Source organism: Lotus japonicus, chromosome 4, assembly GCF_012489685.1.
Source record: "Lotus japonicus ecotype B-129 chromosome 4, LjGifu_v1.2".
In the NCBI taxonomy this organism is placed as follows: domain Eukaryota; kingdom Viridiplantae; phylum Streptophyta; class Magnoliopsida; order Fabales; family Fabaceae; genus Lotus; species Lotus japonicus.
This window is the reverse complement of record NC_080044.1, coordinates 32,582,012-32,599,556: the sequence shown is the minus strand read 5'-3', so window position 1 is coordinate 32,599,556 and position 17,545 is coordinate 32,582,012. Positions and strand designations below refer to the sequence as shown.

The 17,545-nt window shown below is 41.0% G+C and overlaps 1 protein-coding gene across 1 annotated transcript; it reads right to left on the bottom strand.

Annotated features, from left to right (window-relative positions):
• Nucleotides 1-16,235: 16,235 nt before the first annotated feature.
• On the bottom strand, nt 16,236-17,084 carry LOC130712630 (uncharacterized). The gene has a single exon (XM_057562453.1). It carries the CDS (start codon nt 17,082-17,084, stop codon nt 16,236-16,238), a length of 849 nt encoding a protein of 282 aa, XP_057418436.1.
• Between the last annotated feature and the right edge of the window lie 461 nt (nt 17,085-17,545).

Here is a 17,545-nt window from a genome sequence, read left to right as displayed (position 1 = left end):
TTAGTGTCGGTCAATACAACACAGCCCCAACAACAAAACCCAAAATCAAAGCCAGAGTCAGTGTCGGTCAATACAACACGACTCGGAGTTAGTGTCGGTCAATACAACACAACTCCCACCACAAAACCCACAAACAAAGCCCAGAGTCTGTGCCGGTCAATACAACACGACTCGAACAACACTCCCAAGAGTACTAGAGTACTCGATGACTTTCAATCATCTCCATAGCTCACCTTAGTGGCTTTCCCCAATTCCAAAACTCTCCAAACCCACAACAAAAGTCGACTTTTCCCCGTCTTTCGTAAATATTTTCCCCTTTAGTTCTCCTATGATTATTCGTTTAGTAAAAACGTTTCGAATTGGATTAATCAGGTTATGAGTTTATTTCTCAAAGTTTAAGTCTCCCAAAATCTCTAGTTTTCGAAATTCTATTCATTCTAGGTTTTCCGAAAACCAACCACCCAAAAGAAGTTTCCCGGGGAAAGTCTAAGAATACGAACAAATACCAATGAATGGCTAAGTCTCAAACCCCACGTTTGGACTTGCCTAGGGTTGTTCATCCAACCCAAAATGTCAAAGATCACCAGATCAATGAATCTCCACTCCGAAGTTGCGTCAGAACGCCCAATTCATCACATCATCAATATCATAAGTTATGAAAACAATCATAACGAATAAATCATCATCATAAACAACATCAGATAAAGCATAAGTCGAATTTATCGACGCCTATCATGCAATCATAGCTAATATATGTAAGTTGCCCTAACCTCGAGCTGATCCAGCTTCGCAAAACAAATCTCCTTCACAGGAATGCCTTGAAACTTCCAAAGTTCCTTCAACCGAACCTCGGAGGAAAAACAAAGCAGAATCCACACAAAATCGATTAGTTCGATCGCAATACAATACATAAACGATAGACAAAGCATTAAAGCTTCAGAATACGACATCCGGGTACGAAAAGACAAGTTTTCGAAAACGAAAAACTCCCCCCCTAAAGGAAATAGCCCACGGCCCTAAAGGAAAAAGGGCTTCGGCTCTTTTTCTTCGATCAAATCAATTCACAAGGTAGTTTTAAGGTAAAACTAAGGTAAAGAAACTGTCAGAACAATTTTCGGACAATCGGGTCGAAATACGACAATCCAGGGGCATTTTGGTCCAAAATAAAGGCTCAAAACTTCAAAGTTATCAGTTCTGAAAACAAATTTGACAGCAATGATCCTAACGACATCCGTGACAACAAATCCTAAAGGCACGAAGTCAGATTATGACTTTTCGACAATAAAGTTTCAAAATGTGAGACAAAAAGGTTTTGAAACAGTTTTTCAGATCCTGGACAACTGAATCGCAATCGGCGATTACTGACAGAGGTTTTAGGCTCATGGGAACGTAAGGAACATAACCCAACCAAGAAATCGAAGAAATCTGACCATTTTAGAAAAAGCTCAAAACTGTGAGCACAGAAACGACTTCAGAAACGCAACAGAAACAGTAATCAGAGGTAGGATTCATGCTAGTTACCTCGATACCTAGAAGTAGGGACGAACTGCGCGAAGATTGGTCGAGTTTCGGCGAAAAACGTTCTCCCCCTTGCTCTCCTCAAACCGCGGCCCAAATAGAAAGAAAATGAAGATATTTTGCTTTTTCGCCTATTTATAGGCGGGTGAAATCGCGGAAAAATGAAAATTTCGCGATTCCGATTTTTGCAGCACGTTCACCGAGGAATTCCAAGAGAGATTCTGGCGTCAGAATTCCAGAACTCAAAACAAATATCTATGATTTGGGAAAAACGATATCTAAAATCCCAAAAGCGGTTTAAGTTAGTCTGTCCCGAAAAACTACTTTTTGCTGTGATGCTCAAACGACAAAACTTTGTACTGGAAAAAGATTGGAAATGTCGAAACAAATCTGACTACGCGGACGAAAACTTCGTTAGAAGTCCCGAATAGAAAAAGTCTTCATCCATCGCTCGAAAATAGGGTTTCGAAGCAAAGAAATTAGCATCGGCGGACTTCCGAAAAAATAAATACTATCGTACGTACAGTCCAGAGTTCCGAAATGAAACGCTGGTCGAAGGAAAAATAAAGAGAATCTTTAAATTTTCCAAGGATTCGAAATCTCACTTAATACGTTGCTCTAAAAGCGAAATAGCCGATTCTGGACACGCTCGCCATAAAGCAGGTGTGTAGACGACTCGTACTAACTTCGAAAGCAACTACTCAACATTCCTCAAGGAATTCCTGAACTTTCTTCTTCATTAATCTTTCTCAAATATCAAACTCCTGTCACGCTTACCCTGATTCTACGCGTGAGTCGGAAATTAACTTGTTCTGCAAATCCAGGTCTTACACTCCCCCTCGTCCGACCTCAGATTGAGACGATTCCAAAGCCTAGGTTCTTCTAGAAGCGACGAGAATCCAACCATGTTCCAAGCTCCGATCGCCGCCGCACCTCCGCCGCATCCGGTCATCTTCTCCGGCGAGACCTTTGCCGGAAAATTCATAACTTGCTCATAATGTCCCAAGAGTTGTATTCTGTAAGTTTCTGACCTTCTGAGTTCATTCCAAACCTCTGATTCTTCATTTGATGATAAAAAACGTTACTTTTCTTACCCAGAATTTGTGCCTTAGATTTTGAAGAAAAACACACTCATCGATGAGTAGAAAAGCACGGAGTAAGGATGTCAAAGATAAGTGTATGTCAGAAAGAGGACATCCGAGATTAGCGTAGGGTGGCATTAAGTGATCCACGAATGTAGATAAGATTGAGAAAAATGGTAGGAGTTTGTATTGTGATAAGGAGAAAAACTAAGTGTATAAGAGTGTGCGAGAGAATGAGACTTGTTGTATGAGAGAGTTGGAAGAAAAGTTTTTAAAAGTTCATGCTTGAGGTGGTCACCACATGCAACACAATGCATATAATCATATCACATTACTCATTCGATTGATGCTCAAAAGATGATCTAGATAATACGCCACCTCTCAAGGTAAACGAGGCAAGACAACGGAATGGCCACTTGATTGGTCGTGCACCTCGCAGACGGTTCAAAACAACATTGATCATACAGACGCGGGTGCCACTTACCACCTAAACTTTGCAAATCGATCCACCAAATAGCTGGCCACGCAGACTCGCGTATGCCGGAAGCCAGTACCCTCTTGGTAGGCTTTCATTGAAGGCCCAATCTGCAATCGTCTCAACCTTCATGAGGCCCTATCTTTTGATTTTCCCAACCTCAATAGGTATGCATGCATGAATGCATCATAGTTAGCCACGTAGCAGAACATCCTCACAAGGATATGCGTCTGTAACTAACAATTATTGTCTCTACCTCTTAAACAATGGCGGTTTCCCGAACCATGTTCTTAACTAACAAGGAATTCCTTCTGCACCTTAGTGGTTTCTCGCAGCACAACAATCCATCCTCTTGATGATCGAACTCAGTTCTCTTCCTCTTCTCAACACTTTGATCATCGATCTTTCTTGTTTCGATACTCTTTCCAAGGTCCTATGTTTTCCTTCTCAAAGTAATTCTCTAAAGTCATAAAAGTGTTATCACTTGGATTATTTTAACTATGATGTTTAATTCTCAAAACTTTAAGTCTTTTCTTACATTTCCAAAACTTATCATTTTCTAAAGATTCATTTTTCCCAAGGAGAATCTTCTCAAGGAAGATCTTGATCTCGTCATAACCTACTCACTAACACTCATTAATACTCGGTGTTTATAGTCAATAAACAATTAGTTCTCAAGCATAATTAAAAATTTATTGTAGCACTTTCACATGCATACAATTCATTCAGTCATACATCAATATCAGTTAACATCTCAACAACATGCTTCAATAGGAATCAATATCTCAAACAACATGCTTCAATAGCGATCAATATCCCAATCAACATGCTTCAATAGAAACTAACATAACAATCAATCACACAATAAGTCAATACTAAGTATATAGCTAATAGACGGAAAATTTCCCTCACCTTATGTGTTTTCCTTCCTAAGTTGCGACTCTAATCTGCTCACGTCTTTGCTCTCTGTGTCCGCTTGCTTCCTTCCATTCTTTAGCTCTAACGCAATGCACTCACGTTCTTTGTACCATTCCCAAGTACACTTGACATAGTTACTAACTGACTTAATTTACTAACTCATGTTCTAGGAGTTCTATACGTATTGACTCTATTAACTATGTAAACACAAGCTAATTCTCAAACTCCTCAATAGATACAAAGAATTATGATCAATCTCCACAATCAAGGCATTTCATCACAAAAAACAACAGCAACACCACAATATCCAAGGTTCCAATCGACTCATATTCAAGTCTTCAATGTTTCTTTCTTGAGCTTGTCTTCTCAATTCTTCTTGTTGATCTCCTATGAGACCTTTGTCTTGAACTCTTTTGATTTGTCTCAATCCTCTTTGCCTTGTCACAGTCTTCAACATCTTGTATTGATCTTCTACGAGAACTTTGTCTTGAACTCCTTTGCTTTATCTCAATCATCTTTGCCTTGTCACTGTCTTCAACATCTTGTCTTGATCTCCATGTTCTTCATGTTGATCTTCCTTATGTCCTGAAGGTTTACCGTTCTCCTTTCCGCTTTGTTTTGGTCTTCTTTGCTTTTCCTTGTCTTTTTGAAGCCTCTGCTAGTCTCAATTATTGTGTCTTGGTCTCCATTGTTTTGTCACGGTCTTGATTTTTTTGTCTTCATTAAAACATATTAGATTATATGTGTAACACCCCGGTTTCGGTGGCGTCACTTTAGTAACCAAAAGAAATTAAAGTGTAAAAATCGTGAATATTTTTTTTCGATGTATTTATTTTTTTCTTTTAAAATAAGGACTCGGCAATTCTTAAAAAACATCGACTAAAAGTAAGCAGAACTAATGTACAATATATACACTCCCCACAACTAAACAGTAAACCACGTCACGAGTAGCCTCCAGTGACGGGAAAGTAGTGCCTATCGGCAAATATGTACAACACCAAAATATAGAGTCAGTATCCTGATATACAGTCCTCCAACCAGAAAGTAGGTCGCCACAAAATACCTCCTAATCCGACCAACTCCCTGTGACTCCCGTCAAGAGATCCACACAAAAAGCTATAGGTCGGGGACCTACCCTGCCCCAAAATGAGAAAACTGGTGATCAGAGCCACGACGCTACTCCAACTCTAATCCCTACTCTAGGAGTACTACACACCACGCCCAACTACGCATCCCCATGATCGTCGTCTGAATCGGAATCCAGGACGATCACGTCAACAGCGGCATCGGTCCTCACAGCAGGTACCACGGGTACTGTACCCGATCCCAAGGCAGCAGCCGCAACGATGGGTGAGCTGGACTCAGACGAAGCACCTCCTACCGGCAACTCCTCTGATGGGTCCTCCTCGTCTTCCGACGACGATGGTGGTGGCACCACAACTCCAGGGCCACAATGCACGCCCGGTGGTAGGTTGAAGCTAACGGTGTGGCGTCTCAGCACTCCTTGCGTCAGGTTCCCAAATCGGTCCACGTGGTCCTCCATGATACGCCCCGTGTAAATGGCTCGGTGACCTGCGGGGTCTACTACCCACGAGCCCGGGGTCTCTGTGTCAAGCAACTCAAATCTGGTCCCCCCCCCCCGTGGGGACGACCATCTCGAACCAATCGGACATAGACATCATCTGACAAAAAGGGCATACATAGCCCCCCATACACAGGTAGCACGCGCAAGGGTCAACTCAAAGAATTACATAATAGTACATTCAATAGGCAAAATATAAGTAGTAGCCACATAGGCTTAATTATGTACAACAACATTATAAATCGTATATCCTGTCAAATAGGAATATGTAACATTTACTGGCATAAAACATATATCAAAACATTAACAGGTAACAAACACAAACAACAACTATAATCAGCATGAATGGTGCATGCAATGCATATGCAAAGGAACAAGATGCATTCCGGAGGGATGGGCACTAACGAGTAAGCCCTAACACCAGCCACGGTGGGACCATTTCCGCTCGCGTGTCTCTTATACCAAACAAAGTGTAGTCAGATCAGCAGTAAACCCGCAGGCCTGCCATTTCCGTCTGCTACCAAGAATCACCGCAGTGTTCTTACATGGAAATCCGGGTCTTATGACCATTTTTGGAATCCAACGAGGTCCGGCATCCCACCGTGTATTAACCTCAATGAGTGCATGAATGCAAGTGGTTAGCCAAACAACGTCTCCGACCTCACTCGTCACGTCGTCACGTGTTCTAGCTAACTAATTGTCCCTAAAAAGGCTTACCCTAAGGTAAATGTCGATTCTGCGACAAAAGACAATTAATTATAAAAAGTAACTCATGATGATTTCTCGAATCATCCGACTCATCTCCACCCGATGGTCAAAATCTGCTCAGCGAGCGAAAAGTACCATTGTACTTGGAAACTTATAGTTCCCGGACTTATCTTTTAGATAGTCAAATAACAAATCAGCTCATCGAGCGAAAGAGTATTGTCATACTCGGAAACTCATTAGTTTCCTCAAAATTTGGACTCGGCGACACTTCTCGTTTTCCAAAAACTAATCTCTCATGTCTTAAGCTCTTAATGGAATTTGTAATCATTAATCAAAGGTTTAGAGATTATTTAATATCTTATGAATTTTCCTCGTAAAATAATTTTCGTTTAGTTTTATCCCAAGTCCTATAAGTTTCCAAAAGATCCCATAATCCCAAACAATCCCCAGAGAAGGTCTCGATCCATCAAAACAATTTCAAGGGCCCGAACCTCGGTCCGTCCCATCAAACTTTCTCAAATCTCACCATAAAAGTTGGCATAACAGCCCGTTATCCTCACTCTGCCGAATAACAGATATATGTGGACTTGCATATTCCAAACAGTACAATCCAACAATCATGGCACGTATAACACATATTGAGGAATAACCATTTAGCACATAGCATATAGGGCAAATATCACACATCCTAGGTTAACCAGGTAGCATTTAGCATGTGAATCAACTTCAACAGCAATCAAGCAATAAAAGATTATCAATTGTCAGCCGAAGCCTCAGAAAACATTTTTCCCAACCAACCACAAACAAGTGCATAAACAATAAATCAAGTCGAATTAGTCGACACCTAAAACATTAGCTAGTATTCAGTGAGAAACCCTCACCGGTTGGTTTTCCAGCTTGCTTTTCCAAGTTTCCTTCACAATCTTCCTCTGGAACTTCACAAAATTCTTCAAATGATCCTTAGGACAAATCACAGAAATCAAGCACAATGAGTCAGGAACTCAGCAAAACAATACGCACTAGGGTTACACGACACATTACCAACTCCTACGTACGACAATCTAACGCGTTAAGACAAGTTTTCGAAAAACCGAAATTCCCTCCCCCCTTAATGGAGCTCTCGGCCACTTTCCCTAATTAGGGGGATCGATTTTTCTTCGATCAAACTTGGTTCCTAGGTTATCATAAGCCGTAACTAAGACGGTTCTAAGCTCGGAAAAATTTTCGGATGAAAAACTGTCGCAGGGGTATTTTGGTCATTATTTTCAGCTTAGAATTCCAAAACTGGATTTTCGAAAAACAAATTGGATGGGTACGTCAACAACGACATTTATGACAACTAATCCTACTAACACGAAGCTAAGTCGCAAGTATTTAACGTAAAGAACGGAGCTTTACCCAAAAATGGGTTTTTTCCACAGAAATTGATCCCGGCGGCATTTCGTCGACATTTGACAAAATATAATCCGCAGAACACGCTTAGGAGCATGCAGGGAAGATGTTTAGGCACTGAAATCAACTTATTTGGACAGTTTTACAAAAACCTCAAAACTTTGAGCTCAGAAAGACGTAGGAGAGTCGACAGAAACGACGATCGGAAGAGAGATATGGTTTACCTACCTCAAGGTCTTCGATTTGCAACGATCGGTGAAGCAAACGGGCAAGAAACGGCGAAAATCAAAATCCTCCTCCTCTCTTGGAAGCTCGCGGGTTCAATGGGGGAAATGGGTGAGTTTTTCCATTTTTTTCATTTTCCCGCTATTTATAGTTTTTGGAAAATTTCGAAAAATGAAAATTTCGCGATTCCGATTTTTCCTGTGTAATCCTCGGAGAATTCTAAGATAGGTTGTGGCGACATAATTTCAGAACTCAAAACAGGTTTCTTGGAATTTAATCAAACGACCAAAAGTCGGTGTAAATCGGTCTTACCCGAAAACTACTTTTTTGCAGTTGATGTCGGATGAGAAAACTTTGTTCTGAAGAAAGATTAGAAATATCAAGAGAAGAAGGCGAACGCGGGTGGAATCTTCTAATTCTCCAAAGAAATATCAGTATGATTTTTGGTTTTCGAGGCTTGTTTTTAATGTTTACCGGCTTAAAAATTCACTTTATGCTTTTGACCTCGGATGCGAAAACTTCCTTCTGAAGAAAGATTCGGAACGTCGATTAGAGAGGGCGTACGCGGATGAAATCTTTATTTGAAGCTCCGAATAGAAAAAGTCTTCATCGTCCGTTGATTTTAGGGTTTCTGAACTATCAGGGTTTCGGTTTCGGCAATCTTCCGAGTATTGGAATTGGGCGTTCTTACATTCCAGGGTTTCGCATCGAAGCGATTGTTTAAAGACGATCAAGAGAGGTTCTAACATTTCTCTGAAGATTTTTGGAATTAATTTCCGTCGTGTCTAAAAACGTAAATAAACTATTTTCTAGCGTTCTTGACCTAGGTTTAAATCAAACTAATCGTGTTATAACTTTTATCGACTTCAATAAAATCCTTAGCTTTTTCCTGAACTTTCTCCTTCACGAATTTATTCCATCCGAATAACACTTGTTCAGATTTTCCTTCACGTTACATCAATTTAATCGCGAAAAGAAATTCTATTCGGTTTATTCCAAACTTAAAACTTCGGGTCTCACAATATGTTCTTCTTAGAGGGAGAACTCATGTAGACTTTACAGTATTTCATGATCTGAGTTATAGTGCGACGAATTTTTCACTAGTTTTTGAGCATGTTGAAGTTGATCAGAGTAGCACAAGAAAAGAGGGTTTGAATTGTGCCATCCAAAAACTTGGATTTCCAAACAATTTAAAGATTCATCATCTTTGTTGAGATCGTTTGGTGTAGCGGAAATGTATAGCAGGGAAGTAGACGATGTACACCAACAATTTTAACCCGGTTCACCCCCCGAATGATAGGGCTACATCCAATCCTTGGTGATGACCCGGATTTAGTAGTGTTTTTAGGGTCATTTCGTTGTAGGTTTTGAGTCTTTTTCTTGTGTCTCATGTAGTGTTTCATGCATTTTTATCTTTACTAGTGTTTTTGCAATGCTTTGGTAATTTCATAGTTTTATAGGGTCTTTAATGGTGTTTTAGTAGAGTTTAGGGGTCTAGTTTAATTCCTAGTTGATTTTATACTCTTGTGCAAATTAACCTTTGAGTTTCTTGGCTTTGTTTCTAGTCTTTTTGAGCAAGTAATCAGGTTGTAACAGCTGAAGGAAGAAAGCCAAGGGGTTTAGATACTTGAAGGAGGCATTAAAGAGGAGTTAAAATGAAGTTGAAGAGGTTTTCAGGCGAGCTGGGGCGCTCAAGCGCTGCCCTAGGGCGCCTGAGCGCCAGGGAGGCAGAAGCCAAATGCTGAAGAAAATCAGCCTGGCGCTCGAGCGCCGGGCACAGCAGAAAAACGCCAATTTTGCCTATAAATAGGATTTTAGTCATTTTATTTTGGAATCTTTGATATCTTTTCATACTTTGTAAAATTCAGAGGTAGAGGATCATCTAGGAGAGTGAGAGAGAGGCTTCCAAGCTTGTAATTCAGGTTCTTAGCTTGCCATGCTTGGCTAATCTCTCTTCTTATGCTTTGGTTTTCATGTAAGACTTTTCATATTTGGGTTATAATCTTAAGTTCTTTCCCACATGTTCTTCTTCTTTTCTTGAATCCCATTTTCTGAATTTCAATCCAAGCCTGTATGCATGCTTGCTTTATGCTATTCTATAATCAGAACGGAAGTTTGTTATAGATTAGGGAACCGATTTGGGATTACCCCTTCTATCTTGGCTACTAGGAATAGAGGAAGGGTTGGGGTTTGTTGGCCTGAATTTGCATCATCTAAAACCTCATATAAATGACTAAGTATACAAGGAATTGGGCTTAGCTTTTAGTATGGGAGAATTGCTTATGTGAGGAATCAATAAGTGAGTAACTAGGCTATAACATCAAGGAGAGATTCATGAGAACATGTGCTTAGAATGATATGCTTGAATTGACTAGTTGAGCAAGAACCCAAAGCATGTTCTTTTCTGAGTTTTTGTTTATTTTATCTTTACTACATCGACATATCTCTATTTCAATAAAACAAACCTTCATACTCAAGACTTAAACTGATTTTAGTCACTCACAATCCCTGTGGTTCGATATTTAAAACCAGGTGGATTCGTACACTTGCGGATTTACCAACAAGTTTTTGGCGCCGTTGCCGGGGATTGTTTGTGGTTTTTGGTTTGAGTTACGAGTTTGAAGTATAGTCTACCTAAGACTATAACTTAGGGCTGAATGGGAGACAACCCATGTTTTTTTTTTTCAGGTTTACGTTTTTGTTTCTTTTGTTAGTTTTTCAGGAAATAAAGGTGGAGAACACTTGGAGGCACTTAATCACTTGAAAGGAGGTTCTTTCCTTACTCTGAGTTTTAACCCATGCATTTTTAGCATATTTTTTTTCTTTTATAGATTTTGTTTATCCTTTTCGATCATGCATTGTTTTATAGAGTCTTTTATACCTTGGTCTTTATGCCCTTTACTCAAATGATAAGTTCCGAAGTCTTGCTCACTTACATGATGCTGGTTTTGAAAATATTTTTAAGTGGATACTTTGCGCTTTCTTTTGGGGAGTGATTGTATGTTTGGGAAAGAGAGGGAGAGACTTCAATCTTCTAAGTGTTGTCTTGAGGATAGAGTTGATGTGAGTCCACAAGGGTCCATCTTTGACCCTTCACTATATAATTTCCCTGGAGGATCCTGACTCACTTGCACTTCTTGGTTCTGTGTTTCATTTCTCGCACCCTTGGGAGTAGCTTTATGAGACTTGCATTTTTGAGATTGGTAGGTTTTCTTGGACTTCGGAATTTGTTTTTATAACATCTTTGTCCCTAGTCGACCCTTTTGAGCCTTATGGAGATTCTATTGTAACCTTGTTTATTGGGTTGGATGATTGGTTGGATTCAATGGGGAGTTATGGTTCTTAACTCTTAATGGAGCTAGTTTATTAAAAATGCAATTGTCTCTTACCCCAAAGAAAAAAATTGAAAAAATTCAAAAGAGAAAATGAACTTCATGGCCCGGATGGAAATCCAAAAAGAAGTCAAAAAAAATGAACTCTAGTGCAAAGGTGGAGTTCCAAAAAAAAGAAAAAATTCTGAAACAAAAGGGGGTTGAGAGACTTGTGTGCTAAGTATCAATTGCTTTAAGCTCTGGTTTTCATGAAGGACCACACTCAAATTTTGTGCAGCCTTAGTCTTCCTTAGGGACCACCTACCTTGTGCCTTACCTAGCCAACATTATACCCCTTTTGAAGTCTCACTGAATAATGCATTGTCAACTTTAGTTGCTCTTGAGGGAATGATTCTCAGAACCTATGAACTTGCTTGTGTGCTCAGTGCACTAAACAATTGTCTCATGCTAGGATGTTAGCTCTAAATGCTTCTCATAGTGAACTCTAATTCTTCTTTGTCTAAGAGTTTCACAAGGTTGATTGTTGAATCTTTCTCTTGGAACTAAATACATTCACTTAGTCCCCCGGTTTTCTAAATGTATCCCTCTTTTGGCATGTGTGTTGGGAGTAATTCTTTGTGCTTGAGGGCAAGCTAATCTTAGTGACGCTCGATGGTGAGCTGTCGTTGAGTATAGTGGTGTGATGACCCGGATTTAGTAGTGTTTTTAGGGTCATTTCGTTGTAGGTTTTGAATCTTTTTCTTGTGTCTCATGTAGTGTTTCATGCATTTCCATGCATTTTTATCTTTACTAGTGTTTTTGCAATGCTTTAGTAATTTCATAGTTTTATGGGGTCTTTAATGGTATTTTAGTAGAGTTTAGGGGTCTAGTTTAATTCCTAGTTGATTTTATACTCTTGTTCAAGTAATCAGGTTGTAACAGCTGAAGGAAGAAAGCCAAGGGGTTTAGAGACTTGAAGGAGGCATTAAAGAGGAGTTAAAATGAAGTTGAAGAGGTTTTCAGGCGAGCTGGGGCGCTCAAGCGCTGCCCTGGGGCGCCTGAGCGCCAGGGAGGCAGAAGCCAAATGCTGAAGAAAATTAGCCTGGCACTCGAGCGCCCAGCACAGCAGAAAAACACCAATTTTGCCTATAAATAGGATTTTAGTCATTTTATTTTGGAATCTTTGATATCTTTTCATACTTTGTAAAATTCAGAGGTAGATAATCATCTAGGAGAGTGAGAGAGAGGCTTCCAAGCTTGTAATTCAGATTCTTAGCCAAGCATGGCTCTCTTGCCATGCTTAGCTAATCTCTCTTCTTATGCTTTGGTTTTCATGTAAGACTTTTCATATTTGGGTTATAATCTTAAGTTCTTTCCCACATGTTCTTCTTCTTTTCTTGAATCCCATTTTCTGAATTTCAATCCAAGCCTGTATGCATGCTTTCTTTATGCTATTCTATAATCAGAACGGAAGTTTGTTATAGATTAGGGAACCGATTTGGGATTACCCCTTCTATCTTGGCTACTAGGAATAGAGGAAGGGTTGGGGTTTGTTGGCCTTAATTTGCATGATCTAAAACCTCATATAAATGACTAAGTACACAAGGAATTGGGCTTAGCTTTTAGTATGGGAGAATTGCTTATGTGAGGAATCAATAAGTGAGTAACTAGGCTATAACATCAAGGAGAGATTCATGAGAACATGTGCTTAGAATGATGTGCTTGAATTGACTAGTTGAGCAAGAACTCAAAGCATGTTCTTTTCTGAGTTTTTGTTTATTTTATCTTTACTACATCGACATATCTCTATTTCAATAAAACAAACCTTCATACTCAAGACTTAAACTGAATTTAGTCACTCACAATCCCTGTGGTTCGATATTTAAAACTGGGTGGATTCGTACACTTGCGGATTTACCAACACTTGGCATCGCAAAGATATCACTAAGCTCAAGTATCAATCACTTCTCCATACAAGTATTATTTGACCCCCGCCTCTTCAGACAAAACAAGTATTCTTTGTACCTGCCTCTTCAGGCAGACCAAGTTGAAGGTATGAAAAACGGTAGAAAGGGGGGGTTTGAATAACGTTTTCAGAATAAAACTTCCACCTTAAAGATTTTAACAAATCTTTCGAGAACAAAGTGCTTAAGATAAGAGATAGAAAAGCACACAAGGATTTTATCCTGGTTCACTTGATGAATCACTCAAGCTAATCCAGTCCACCTGTTAAGGTGATTTCTTCCTTCTTAGAATGAAGGCAATCCACTAATCAGGTAAATGTTACAACTGCACTTGAAACCTACAAGTGACTAACAATACACTGACTTAGCTCACACTAAGATTCACTCTCTTAGTCTTCTCTAGGATCCGATCAAACTTGATCTCCTAAAGGTAACTAAACAACTGTTTAAGAAAGAATGTTTACAAAGAATTTGCTTCTGAAAAGCTAATAGTAAACACAATGAATTCAGATGAAAGAATGCTTAGAAGATTTGAATATAGCTTGCGCGTGTGAGATTCTTCCAAACGCATCTTTCAATCTTCAGTCTCTATTTATACTCCAAGGATTAGGGTTTGAACGCTGCATGAGAATGCTACCGTTGGAAATTCAAGCTTCTGCTGTGGCTGGGAATGTTAGGTAGGTCGTCAGGATAGTACATTTGCTTTTGTACTTGGATAGTGACTTGACCTTTAAACCTAGTATACTTCTGATCAGGGGAATGCTCCATGTTGGAACTTGTGAAGCTCGTTGATCAGAGACAGAGGGAAGCAGAGATCCTCTGACCGTTGTATCTTCTGATTCTGAACTCAGAGGGAAGTACATGGTCTTCAGAGTCATCTTGCTTCTGGACATCAGAGTTTCCACTTTTCAGCTTCTGGATCTTCAGAGTCTTCTACACCATCAGAACATCTGAACCTTCAGAGTGTCTGGGTTGTCAGAACGTCTGGATCTTCAGAACTTCAAGTGACTGAGTCCATATCAGAGCTTGTATGACTTCAGATCTTCTGAAGTGATTCTACTGTTCAGAGTGAACATAGATGTTGCGAAAGCGTTGCTTGGGTCTCTCTTTAAGCACAGTGCTTCTGATTTGTGTGAGATTAAATTGAGGTCAGAGCCTGTAAATAGCACACTCAGAAAAACACGTTAGAGTACCATAATTGATCATACTAAAATGTTAACTTGTAATCATCAAAACATAGAGTTGTACTACACGATCAAAAATTGATCTTACAATCTCCCCCTTTTTGATGATGACAGAACCAAGTATTTTGATGAACAATTCTTAAACAATAAGCTGAATTCACTCAGAGTTTAGAGAGATAAAATAAGACTTATCCTGATGTGAATAGTTTATTTTGCTCATTCTGAATCCAAGTCACAGCTTGATTCTGAGCATAGTTCCCCATGAATCTAAGACTTAATGAAAACGTTAGAAATGTCTAGATTCTGAGCTAAATAATGTAAAGTTCAGAGTGAAGACGCATGACATAGATGAAATAAAATAATCAGAGCGCATAAGTATTCAGAGTCACAAGCAGGGTATCAGAGTCAAATAAAATCACTTCAGAAGAAGTGAAATGTATTCCTTGTATTTGCCCAGTGACACATCTATGGTCATAAAGGTGGAACTCTTAAATTCTCCAAAAGAAAAAATAAATCACACTAACACAGCTTACACATCAAAAACTGGGTGTACTCCCCCTTTTTGTCATAAGCAAAAAGTAAGGGGTGTTAAAAACTTAGCTTGAAGTACAAGGTATTCCCCCTTAGAGAAGGTCTAAGTTTAAAAACGATGGAGAAATAAACGATGCATGAATGAGAGTTAAGCGAATTAAAGAAGGGAGTTAATGCAAAAGAAGAACGTTTACCACCGGCCACGGAAGTAAAGAGAAGCTTCAGTTACCAAGGACTTAACCTCGAGAAACTGTGGGAGCAATAACTTCTAAGGAGAGAATGAAGCTTATATAAAGCGATTTAGAAGAGGGTAAGCTTCACAACTCGATCAATACCAATTAAGAGAAAATGGCATCATACAGAATGACATTAGAAGAGCTCAGAAGGAAGGCCTTCGAGGAAGACATGTTCCTTAACATCCGGCACCCTGATGGTACACGAACGATACAAGAGCTGACGAAGACACTGCTTGAAGAAGATCTTGGTCCAGAGCTGGAGAAAGATCTGAGGGAATTCCTTGGCTTCGTGGAGGAAATTCAGGAACTCAGCCAGCTGGAACTGAACTTTCTGGAAGAGAAGGAGTCAGTGGAAAGAAGACTCAAGACTATAGAAGATAGTCTGGAGAAGACTGAGCTGAGCATCAAGCTTGGCAACATAGAGTATACGCGTGATCGGCTGGAGAAGGAAAGAGCAGAGCAACGCCGGGAGTGCAGAAGAATGAGGAAGGATCCTCCATTCTATATTTAGGGAATAAAAATGTATGATGTAATAAACATGAATTATCATGAATAAAAAAATTTTGCAAACACAATGTCATATATATATATATGCAATGATAAACGACGAGTAAGCAAAACATAGCAAATAAGACAAATAAAAATAAAAATAAACTAAGTTAAGAAGGAAAAACGAAAGAAATCCTAAAAACTAAGGCTTGTCAGAGCGACGCAGAAGTTCTTGAAGAGCTTGCTTCATTTCCAGCAGCAGAGTCTCATGAGAGTTGAGACGTTGTTCCATGATGTCAAGTCTGGAAGAACTTGGCTGTGTAGAGGTAGAGGGAACATTCTGAGCAGAGTGAGGAGCTTGAGTGGAATCAGAAGCAACAGGAGTGAAGACCACTGGTGCAAGAGCTTGGACGCGACCACTGAGATGTGGGGTAAGGACAAGGAGGCATGCCCCAAGGGGAAGGAGCCCAACCAGGGGGAGTAGCCCAACCCCAGGGATTATTCCAGGATTCCTGCGGAGGCGGGCGCCATGGTGGAGGAGCTGCAGCAGGGGAACCAGAAGAGCCAGAGGATCCAGTATAGCGGGAGCCACCTTTCTTTTTAGGTTTACCAGAACTACCCTAATAGTTACGATTTTGCCCTAACCCAGAACGGTGGTTGGAGTGTCCCTGATTGTTGCGGTGGGTGGTGCGCTGCTGAGAAGAGTCCTCAAAGTCCCGTGGATGGGAAGCAGAGGTGTGCAAAGCAGTCTGAGAAGCAGGGCCTGACATCTTGGCGAGACCGGATTCCTCTAGAATCAGCATGGAGCGGACCTTGAGGAAAGGAGGCAAAGGCTTGCTCTGACGGATCAGGGTGGCAACACCACGGAAAGGCTTAGTGAGAACAGAGACCAACTGGAGGACAAGACGATGGTCTCTAACTGGGGCACCAACATTCCTCAACTGATCAGAGATATGTTTCAGACGCTGGCAGTAGGCCGAAACATTAGGAAAATCCTCCATGCGAGTGGTGATGAAATCCTGGTCGAGAGCGACAGCATGGGAGTTCTGATTGTCCTCAAACATGGAAGCTATACGATTCCAAGTAGCCATAGCAGTAGAACGTTTCTCCATGACAGTGGCGAGAAGGTCAAAGGAGATGGTGGAATAAATCCACTGTTTGACGGTAGAGTCAAGAGTAGCCCACCGGGCATAGGAAGCATCGGTGCGCGTAGGAGGCTCCATGTCAGCTTGAGGAATGATGTGGTGGAGCACCTGAGTGGCGTGAGCATGAGTTTCAAACAATTCAGCCCATAGAGCATAATGATCCTTGTCAATCTCGAGTTTGAAAGGAATGTTGTTTTTGATATTTGTGACAGTAAGGGCCGGATGAAAATCCGGCTTGGCAGGGGAGGACGACGGCGTCGTTGGCGTGGGAACCATAGTGGTGTCACCAGTGCGAGAACCAGTAGTAGAATTAGTATCAGCCATAGAACCTGCAAGGGAAAAGAATTTTTTTTTTTTTTTTTGCTATTGTGGCTGTGAACCGGTTCGGTTGAACCGCTGGCCAGTTGAGCCGCTGGGAAAGGCTTCTTGGGTTGAGAAGCTAGTGGGTCGGATTCTGAGGGAGATCCTGGGCCGCGGGTTGCAAATTAAAGGGGATGCAAACCCTACGGCGGCGGCGCTGCTCCTTGCTGGAAGAAGGGAGCGTGCGCGACGGGCCGGCGGTCGTCCTTGGGCAGGCGGAGGTGTGGCGGCGCGAAGGAGGCGCGGGCCTGGGAGATCCGAGCGGATCTGGACGCGTGGGGCTGCAGGGGAGATCGTGAAACGATCTGGACGCGTCTGAACCGGCGGTGCGAGCAGTGACGCTTCTGGGAAAGGCGCGGGGGCTAGCTGTAACCGGTGGCTCGGCGGCGGTCGCACGATGAAGAAGCTGCGGCGGCGGCTGAGAG

Excerpts from the sequence above, each read along its gene's own strand:
- LOC130712630 (XM_057562453.1), bottom strand. The coding sequence starts at position 17,084 with ATGGCTGATACTAATTCTACTACTGGTTCTCGCACTGGTGACACCACT.